At 52.7% G+C, this 10,447-nt stretch overlaps 1 protein-coding gene across 1 annotated transcript; it reads right to left on the minus strand.

The window, feature by feature from the left end:
* Nucleotides 1-1,575: 1,575 nt before the first annotated feature.
* On the minus strand, nucleotides 1,576-10,402 carry NPC2 (NPC intracellular cholesterol transporter 2). Its single transcript, XM_002719582.5, has 4 exons — nucleotides 10,057-10,402; nucleotides 5,121-5,228; nucleotides 4,137-4,309; nucleotides 1,576-2,203 (listed from the first exon to the last, which is right to left on the minus strand). Exons 1-4 carry the CDS (start codon nucleotides 10,139-10,141, stop codon nucleotides 2,117-2,119), a joined length of 453 nt encoding a protein of 150 aa, XP_002719628.1. The 5' UTR covers nucleotides 10,142-10,402; the 3' UTR covers nucleotides 1,576-2,116.
* Nucleotides 10,403-10,447: the final 45 nt, after the last annotated feature.

Consider the following 10,447-nt stretch of genomic DNA (forward strand, 5'->3'; position numbering starts at 1 on the left):
ATCAACTACACTTGAGCGACTTATATTCAATGCAGAGCCAGGAAGCTGATGCCTCAGGGCTCTGCTGCCCTGTCCTAAGGCTCACTCTGCCTTTGTTTCTTATCTCAACTCTTTTCCTAGAGGAGGCCAAGCCAGCCTGTGGACCTCAGGGAAGGACCTTCGGCCACCATGGTGCCAGCCTCCTGCGGCTCCCGGATGGTTTTGCTACACTGACACCCCTTCCATGTAGCCTCTGGAAAGACCCCCCAAACTCCCTCCTCCAGCAGAGTGGCAGTTCTAGGGACCAGAGGTCTGTCACTCTCTCTTCTATCAATAGATTATTCTCATTCCTTTACCCCCAGATCTTGTCCTCATTATTTTAATTTGGCTTTGGGGGCAGGCACTGAAGCTTTGGTGACAGAAACAGAAAAATACATGTCTCATAATCATGCTTGTGCTTTAACTGTAGGAGACACCAAGATTTCATCAAGTTAGCCATGGCTTGCTACAACTTCGCATTTTATCTTCTTAAAAAATTAATTTCAGAGAGCGAGCGAGCGAGCACCTACCTGCTGGTTCACTCCCTCGATGCTTGCAACAGCGAAGGCTGGGCGGAGGCCGAGGCCGAGGCTTGATAACTCCAGTCAGGTCTCCCACAGGGGTGGCAGAAACCCTGCTGCCTGCCAGGGTCTGCATTAGCAGGGAGCCGCAGTCAGGAGCCAGAGGAGGCATGGAACCGAGGTGCGCCAGTGTGGACGCGGGTATCCTAACTGCTAGCCTAAACTTCTGCCCCTCCGTTTCACTTTTAACCTTCCAGGCTTTCCCCATCACGGCAGAGGGTTCCCAAGTCACCACGCCTCTTCCCAACCCGTAACCCGGATCGTCCTCTACCTGTCCAGTATCAGCAGTGTTCAGCTGGGTGTGCTGAATGCTTTCATGGCTGCTTTTCAGTTGTGTTGGGTGGGACGCGATTGTGTAAAATAAATAAAAACAAGGTAGGCTGGCACCGCGGCTCAATAGGGTAATCCTCCGCCTACAGTGCCGGCACCCCAGGTTCTAGTCCTGGTTGGGGCACCGGATTCTGTCCCGGTTGCTCCTCTTCCAGGCCAGCTCTCTGCTGTGGACTGGGAGTGCAGTGGAGGATGGCCCAAGTGCTTGGGCCCTGCACCCCATGGGAGACCAGGAGAAGCATTGGCCGTAGCAGCCATTTGGGGGGTGAACCAACGGAAAAGGAAGACCTTTCTCTCTCTCTCTCTCATGATCTAACTCTGCCTGTCAAAAAAAAAAAAAAAAAAAGAAAAACAAGGTCATTTTGTGTAAGACAGGTAAGGTCTAACTGGGAAAAATGGCGGAAAAGGTCACTTCAGAAAGAGCCGGGTTTTCAGCGGGGCCGCTGGGACCATGGAGCTGGGTGCTGGCATCCACAGGCCTAGGGGATGAGCTCTGTCCGAAGGAAGCAGGTGACCCCAGGCCAAATGAAGACAAGCCTGACAGGACTTTATTTACTCAAAGCTACACATGTCCAGCTACAGAAAGAGGCCACAAGTTCATGTTCTTTAAAAAAAAAAAAAAAAAAAAGACAAACAAAACACCAGCTAACCAAGTGCTGTCTTTAATGAAAACCACCTAGACAGAAGAAGAGACGACACCACCACGGAAAAGCAGCCGCGCAGGGCTGACTGCTGAAACCCCCTCTGCACCCAGTTCCTGGACCAGGGTGGGAGAAGTCACGGCTGCTGCACCGTCGGAGTCGGAGGTGCTGACTCCACGAGGCACTTAGAGAACAGGAGCCTTCAGAGACACGGCCCAGCTGGAGGGAGGATCTGGGGACCATCCCCCGCGGCCAGGACCCACAGGGCGAGCTACCTGACAGCCCCACAGCAATCCCCTCAGGCGCTGCCTGGTTGGGCCCGCCTTATCCCAACAGCCTCCCTCTCCCTCTCTCTCGTAAGGCAACAGTTCTGAGCTCAGGAAATAGGGTCTTAGATGCTTTTGGACGTGGAGAGGCAGGAAGCAGCATCTTGCGATTCCTTTCATCCAGGGGCATGGATTAAGCTTCAGGTCTGATGTCTTCCCTCCCTCCGCCCTGGCCCTCGCACGCCCAGACAGACATGCGGCCATCAAGCAGCTCCAGGCTCTAGGCTACGATCGCGATGGGGATTTCCCAGCAGAAGAGGTTTCTCTGTTTGTCATCCTTAAGTTCCCACTTCACCACCAGTTTTATCTGGAGAAAGAGAACAAGAATAGGGAAACATGAAGCTGGCAATTGACTTCAGCCATAACTGGCTTCACTGTGTGTCCTAGGTCTAAAGGGCAATCAACTGCCCAGTTCCTCACACTCCCCTTAAATCCTGCCATCAAATGCCCGCTCCGCTCAGGCGTGGCCTTAATGACAGTTAGCAACACCACGCAACTTCCCTGTGATCAAATATAATTTCTACAGCATTCTTGTCCCTCTCAGATGACTTGCATATGTAAACAACACCTTGCATGAATAACAACTTTACATGTAAACAGTCTCTCCCGTATGTCAACCTGATCCAGCTTTTCCCAACCGCAACCATGAAGAGCAGAGAAGTAAACTTAGATTCTTATGTATAAGGAAACGCTCTTGTTAGCTGTACAAAGAAATGTCAAAGTGGTGTCAAAGGATGAGCTGAAGAGGTGTAGGCTGTTGAGCGATGTCAAGGACAACCATCTGTGCAGCAATAGTTTCGGCTGAATTCCTTAAACTGTTCGCTCAGGAAATGCCTGCCTTGCCTTGCCTTGGTAAACTCATGTTCTGAGCTGCTCTAATTCTTGACTCACTGATACTGTACTGTTTCTATCCTTTTAAAATTTTATTTGAGAGGCAGAAAGACAGACACAGACACACAGACACACTCCTGTCTGCTGGGTCCCTCCCCAGATATCCACAAAGGCTAGGTAGGGACAGGCCAGGTCAAAGCTGGGAGCCAGACACTCAGTCCAGCTGTTCCTTGTGGGTGGCAGTGACCCAACCACTGGAAGCATTAGGGCTGCCTCCCAAGGTGTGCATAGCAGGAAGCTGGAGTTGGAAGTGGAGTTGGGACTCACTTGGATGTAGAAGGTGGGTCCAACTGAAGCCTTAACCACCAGGCCAAACGCTGGGTCCTGCAGTTCCTTCTTATGAGGACAAAGTCAGCTCTCTGGGCACTAGTTACCACCTCTCTTTTGTACTCAAATGCTTCTTCACAATGCAGTATTTGCATGACAATGATACCTAGCTTCTTGAAAGTTGTGCTGGGGGCCTGCACATGTAGGTGGTGTAGCAGGTTAAGCCTCCCGTGTCGGGCGGCTGCTCCACCAGACACAGAGATCCAGCTCTCTGCTATGGCCTAGGAAAGCAGTGGAAGATGGCCCAAGTGCTTGGGTCCCTGCACTCGCGTGAGAGACTTGGAGGAAGCTCCTGGCTCCTGGCTTCGGATTTGTGCAGCTCCGGCCATCGCAGCCAACTGGGGAGTGAACCAGTGGATGGAAGACTCCCTCTCTCTCCCTCTGCCTCTCCTTCTCTCTCTGTGTAACTCTGACTTTCAAGTAAATAAATAAATCTTTAAAAAAAAATCAATTCCTTGGCTTCTCTATTCGTATCAGAATACCTATCTTTAGTGCTCGGTGGAAAAAACAGCAGGTCAAGGGGCAGGGGGTCAGAGGTGAAGATGGGGGCTGGAGAGGGAGTGGGGAGGAGCCACCTCTCTGTCACAGCGTCAGCAAACTCTGGCTGTCCTGATGCCACATTCAGTGGGGAAGCCAGGATCCTCTGATGACAATGCCGAGACAGCCTGGATCTTCAACTCTGTGATAACCTTTTAATACTGCACAGGTTTCAGATCACAAGAGCTGGCTCTAAACCTAGGATGTGGCATTTCTTGGTGGAGCGGACTCTGTCCGTATCACACAACAGTATCTGTAAACTAGAAAGAATATCAGCTTGCATAGGTGGCCACGAGACTCCAGCGGAATACCCTGTGCAAGAAGGCAGCATTAGGCTAGTGTGACGGAACAAATGCACGCAGGAAGAAGAACCTGCCCTCGCCCGCGATTCCTAACCCTCGCACCTACTTCTTCCCCCTCCCCGTAAAGCAGAGGAGCCCCCAACCACAAGGCTCTCCCGGCCGGGGGCACTCAGCGGCACTCACCGAGGGGTACTCGTTCTTCACTGGGAGCTTGTTCATGTAGTTGTAGGTCTGGCCTTTCTGGATGGGGCAGCTGATCCCGCTCTTGCAGCCGTCGGGCTCAGGAATGGGAAAGGGAACTTCAACCGCGAACAGGATGCCGTGCACAACGGCCGTGCTGTTCTTAGACTGAACATCTAAGAGGAAAAAGCCAGCGAGAGGGTGAAGAAAAGAGCCCGTGTCCAGACTCCGAGCCAAATCTTCAGACACACTCTCAGGCAACAGCACTGCTCGAACGGCAGACTGTGGAGCCTGTGTGTCCTGATTCCTAGGGTCTGTTTCTGCTTGTAGTTAGGGTTGATGGTGAGCGCAGCGCAGGTGTTCAGCCATGAGCAGCCATTGAATGATGCAGAAAGGAGCAATGGGCAGGAGCTGGTTTTTTTGGCTCCCAACTCCGTGTTGCTCTTTCCTGCCTTTCATAGTTTCTCAGGAACATCACAGCTACCTGGATAAACGACCTCAGCCAAGTCCTGGTTTCCCGAGGGTCCGGTGGGTCCTCAGACCCTGCAGACTGTTCAGTATTAGAGGCACCCTTATTTTCAGAACGTGGACAATAACGGAAAGGTTTATTGCTGAAAAGAACATTCTGAAGTTTTCAAAGTCTGCAGACTTGGAGTCTGCATTAACGCTCTGAAGCCTGTAGCCAAACAGGGCTGACATCCCATAAACACCTGCTGTGCAATAGGGGCCAAGATAGCACCGGGAAAACCCAACGTGGTGCTCTAACCCGGGAACACACAGCCAGCGCGCTGCCTGCTTAAAGGGAGTCCGGCAGCCGTGGACGCTGGGGAACGGGCACCTGGAGCCCAGCACGAGAGCAGCAGCCGATGGCGTAACGAATCCTAGCTTTGCAGATTGGCAGGGAGGTCACAGAACGCCGCGCACCAGCCCCCCACCTCCCCCGTCCCCCATTCTCGTGCTTATGGCAATACTCCCGAGTTTACTCACTGCTGGAGAAGGTGACGTTGACGCCGTAGGACTGTCCCTTCTGCAGCTCGCAGGGCTGCACGTGGCATGGGCTCACATTGACTTCTTTGATAACTCCAGCTTCGGAACCTGAAGCAAAGGAGAGTGAATTGGAGTTGCAGGGAAACTCCACCAAGGAGGCGCCACCCCCACCTCGTGGGAAGGTGCTCTGTTCTCTGAGACGGCTGCTTTCCTGACAAGGGAGGGAGTCTACATGACAACGCAGAACCCCGATTCCTCTCACCCCTAAAATCATAGCCTGTAAATCAGACGGAAAGGGAGCTGGTGGGTGTTAATATTTGTCAAGCCAAGTACCCAGAGGCCATGCCCATACAAGGTCATAGAAAGGGGCTAAACTACAACGAAGAAACTCCAAATGTTCCCAGATCCTCGTCTCCCATTCTTAATCGTAAGGGCTCAGAGCTCAACCCCAAACCTGGAAGGTGCTTGCTTCCTTCTTGTTAATTAAAATACTCCAACTTCCACATTCATTTTCTAGCAGAGAAGCACATGCAAAAGTAGTCAAAGTTGTGCCGGAGAACTGACGCTCTGGAAGGCAAAGCAGAGGCAGGACTCCACGGAGGGAGCCCCAGCAGCTTCGCAAGCGCTAAGTTAGGGATCTGTTCCCGTTTGCTGGAAAGTCTGCCGGCTCTTAGGACCGACAGGACCTCTATGGAGCTCCTGGCTCCAGGAGTTCGGAGTTCCTGGGTCATCTGTTCTCAGAAACTATGGAACTTGTGTCTTGGGCAGCAAGGACCGGGAAAATCTGAGGCACTTGTAGGAAAGAAGGCGCACAACACTGGGGTTTCTGGCTTTGTCTCAGGACTTGGAAAGATGGCTGTGACTTGTCCAAGATCACACGGCCTGAAGAGGGTAGACCCAGGACTCTGTGGGTCAGCCGGACTTGGAACAGGAGGGAAGTTTCGAATTTGTAGCCAGAGTGACAAATGGAAGGAGACCCCCACGGAATTCCAGGGTGACCACTCTGTGAGGCCTCTGGGGAAGACCCAGGTTCAAACTCAGCTACACAGAGCCCTTTCGGGTCCCCTGATGCGGTTTCACACCTTTGCCCCTCACTGCTGTCCTCCGAGAGGTTCAACCCCCAGACCCTCCCCCCAGACCCTCGGAGACTTCAGTGATGAAATCTCATCTGCCCACATTGTATGCGCCGTTACAGATACGGGCCAAACAGGACCTTCAGGGTACCCAGGCCTGGCTTTTCAGCTTCCACTGATTCCATTCGCTTGCAAACAAGCAGACTACAGAATTTCTGAGGTCCTACCCCCTTCGCAGAGGAAGCTCCTACGGTCTCCGAACTGGGAATGACCCTTTTTAAAAGATTTATTTGAAAGGCAGAGTTAGAGAGAGAGAGAGAGAGAGGGAGCAATAGAGTGAGATCTTCCATCCGTTGGCTCACTCCCCAAATGGCATGGCCGCATGGCCAGGGCTGAGCCAGGCCAAAGCCAGGAGCTAGGAGCTTCTTCTGGGTCCCAAACACTTGGGTCATCCTCTGTTGCTTTCTCATACGCATCAGCAGGGAGCTGGATCAGAAGTGGAACAGCCAGGACTCGAACAGGCATCCACAGGGGATGCTTGCATTGCAGGCGGCAGCTTAACATGTTACGCCAAGGCTTGCATTTCTAAACAGAGAAGCACACAGTAGCCCCACTGCACTTCTATGTTTTCTTTAGCCATGTTCTTTGTGGGGGAAAAAAACCTGTGAGTCACAAAATATTCTGGTTTTAAAAATAAAAGGCAGTACCTCAAACCTTAACCAGGTTTGTTTGTTTGTTTTCATTTATTTGAAAAGCACAGTTACAGAGAGATGAGGAGGGAAAGGGAGAGAGAATTTTCCATGTGCTGGTTCCCTCCCAAACAGCCGCAATGGCCAGGGCTGGGCCAAGGCCAAAGCCAGGAGCCTGGAATTTCTTCCAGGTCTCCCATGCGGATGCAGGGGCCCAAGCACTTGAGTCGTCTTCTGTTGCTTTCCCAGGTGCATTAGCAGGGAGCTGGATCAGGGGTCTCTAACCAGCACTCATATGGGAGGCTGGCGTCACAGGTGGAAGCTTAACCTAAGCCACAACCCTGGCCCCCCTAACTAGGTTATTAGGACCTTGCTTTTTCCAACAGTTGAAGATGAGCTTAGAGGTCATGGTCTTTCTGTGGCTTCCCTATAACCGTAGGGCCCAAATCAGACCTAACTCCAAATAGGGTCAGTTAGCACAAACAGCAGAAGGGGCAGCTGCAGTGAGGCCCGACCCTGCCACCTGAGTCTAGGTTCCTTCTGCCCTGAAGCACTCCTGTGGTCTTGGTCTCCATCACTGCTGGAAATAATTCACTTGCCAGTACTCCCTGAGGGTCAGAAGTAGCAAGGCACCGGGAAAAGTCAGAAACAGGACTCATCTGACCTCTACTGTTGTTTCCAGGCAGGTTCGAAACTTATCACTCACCAGCTCTGTTGAGTTCGGGAGTCCTCCAACAGGAAGAAGAGGGCACCCAGGGGTAACCTACACATTCTCTACAAGTTTCTGAACTTCCGCTTTCTCTAACAGGAGCTATAAGCTATTCATATACGATGAAGGCGAATGGAGTAAATTAGGAAGGACAAAGAGCCAGCAGCCCTGCTCTGTGTCCTGCGAGGGCTGGATCAGAAATGCTTCCACGCCAACCCAGGATTTTAAAGTGGCACAAGCAAGGCTCAAGTCTAGTGCTCCTGTTCCCGTTTGTAATTTTTTTCTCCCCCATTTTATTTAAAGGTGGCGAGGTGGGGGTGCAGAGAAAGAAAGATTTTCCATCCACCGGTTCACTCCCGAAATGCTCAAAATAGCCAGGGCTGGGTCAGGCCAAATCCAGGCACCAAGAGTTCAATCTGGGTCTCCCACGGGGGTGGCAAGGACCTAAGTCCCCGAGCCACGGCTTGCTGTCTTCCCAGGGTGCACATTAGCAGGAAGCTGGACTGGAACCCAGGCACTCTGACATGAGGTGCAGGTATCCCAAGCACAGCACCGAACGCCACCCCCTATTGGGGATCTTGAGACTGGCTCCAGCCATGCCTGTAAGTAAGCCCTTGCAGCCCCCCAGCCCCCCAGCCTGCTCCTCCAACACTGCACAGTTCTCAAGCTGTGCACATTCTAAGCACACAAAACAGTTTGAGAAGCACTCTTCTACTCCATCCCATCATTTGTGGACAGGAAAAAATATCTATCTATATCTATGCTGACCTTGAATCAACAACCTGTTAGAAATCGGTGCTGATGTGGAGGCTTTGAGTTGTCCGGTTTCTACACGCTTCTTGCAAGCACAGGTCCCGTGACCCGGCAGGAACGAAGCAAAAGGCGCCACTCACAGTCCTTTCCTCCTGGTTTTTAGCTACCATGTTGTTCTTGGACTTCAAATGCCACCAGAACAAACTCCTTAGCTGTACCCTCAAACATTGCAAAACTGAAGTCTAAGAGGCTCTGCGGGCACCACCACTTCAGGAAATCTCACAGCAGGGGAAGTCCCACAGAGACTTTTGATGTGGGTGCGGATGTTGTCACCTTGTATTTCCTAATTCGAAAGTAAATTGAGAATCTGTAGCAGCCGCCCCCTTCCCTTGGAGAAATTCTTCCCCCAGGTGTGTACCTTCCCCTTTCAAATGACTAACGACTTCTGGATTGGTTTTTTTCAATGTTCCCTCAGAAACCTGAAGCTCACAAAGACCTACCACTTTCCTACTGCTTACTTGGCTCCCATGGGCTAGTGCCTCAGTCTCATCTGTAACAGAGTCTAAGGACCGGATGAGTTAATACAGTGTCTTCCTCCACACATAGACACTGAGTTTAGTGGAGGAAAAGGCAGTACTATGAGGCAAAAATAGCATTTTTCAAGTGCCGGCCTCCCAGTTGGGTGGGACGGCCCGGCAGAGTCTAGTCCTTAGACAGTCCTGCCCCAGCCCAGGATTTTACTTATGTCTCCACACACATTTTGAAGATGCCGTGGAAAGAGTACCCACTCACTCATTCACTTTTTCAACACGTATGAGTGCACTTCAAAAAACTGCATGGGAAAACAGCAATTAAAAGATAGTTTGGGTGCAAACATTTTTGAAATCCATGCATAGTTTTTTTTAAATTTATTTATTTATTTTTTATAATACCTTTCCCAGGAACGTTTTGTACTTCTTTCCTAGCTACTGAGCAGGGACTGCTCTCGGCATATTCCGGTTCTCTTCTGCCTATGCCTTCGGGTAAGTTAGCGAAGGAGGCAGGAAGTCAATGATTGACTACAAGAGCTCCAAGCCTCCTTCCTGCTCAGGTATTCTGCAAGATCGGTTTCCCGTCCCTTTCACGCCCCACCCCCCCCCCCCCCCCCCGCTCCGCCCCACCTCCCAACACCACTGAGTCAGTCTCCACAATGACTTCTATAGACCATGGCCGGATGCGTCCACTGCCCCCTTTGTTATTTTCCAACAGAGTGCGACCGCAGCGCGAGAGGCAGTTGAGGGTCATAAGCCGCGACTGGAAACGCGATGCATTTCGTAGGAGGAAAAAAATGACTTAGAATCCCGAGAATGTGTGACAGGGGAAGCCCTCAGTAGTAAGAATAGAACAGAGGAGGGGAACTGACTTGCGTCTTGTCAGCAAAAGGGAATAAGAAAGCAAAAGAAGCCGGAGGAAGTCTGCACCCTCACCCCCTGGATCCCGACCTGTTGTCCGCCCCACAAACTTGAAACTTAGGACAGAGGCCCAGGGACCCCAAAACACGCGTCCCAAGGAGAGACACAAAGTTGTGTGCGGCCGAGTTGCCTCGAGGCCAGCACGTTCTCCCCCCAGAAGCCCCCGGGTCCGAGGCTGAGCCTGGCCGTCCGAGGATCCCACCCCAACCCAGCCTGAGGTGGCAGCGCGGGGCGGGACCCTGGGGCCGGCCCGGGGCTCACCGCAGTCCTTGAACCGCACCGGCTCGGCCTGGACCGCGGCGGCGCCGAGCGCCAGGAGCAGGAACGCAGCAGTCAGGAAGCGCATGGTGGTTAACCAGGCTCTAGGCTCGAGGAAGCAAGGAGTGGACGCCGCGGTCACAAGATAAACCTGATGGGGCGGGCCAGGGGAGGGGCCCCGTCAGGCGACCGGTCACCAGCGACGAGGCCGAGGTCCGCCCGGGCCCCGCCCGCGGGAGCCAGGCCCCGAGCGCTCGGGCCCAGACGCTCGCTGTCCCGCCCATCAGGTCCGCTCAGAGCACTGGAGGACGCCGTCCCAGCTCCGCCCTGCCCAGCTCCTCCCCTGAGCGCTCCGCCCCAGTTTTCTTGGCCCGCCCCTGCTTTCCAATCGGGA

Source organism: Oryctolagus cuniculus, chromosome 20 (assembly GCF_964237555.1).
Source record: "Oryctolagus cuniculus chromosome 20, mOryCun1.1, whole genome shotgun sequence".
Lineage (NCBI taxonomy): Eukaryota > Metazoa > Chordata > Mammalia > Lagomorpha > Leporidae > Oryctolagus > Oryctolagus cuniculus.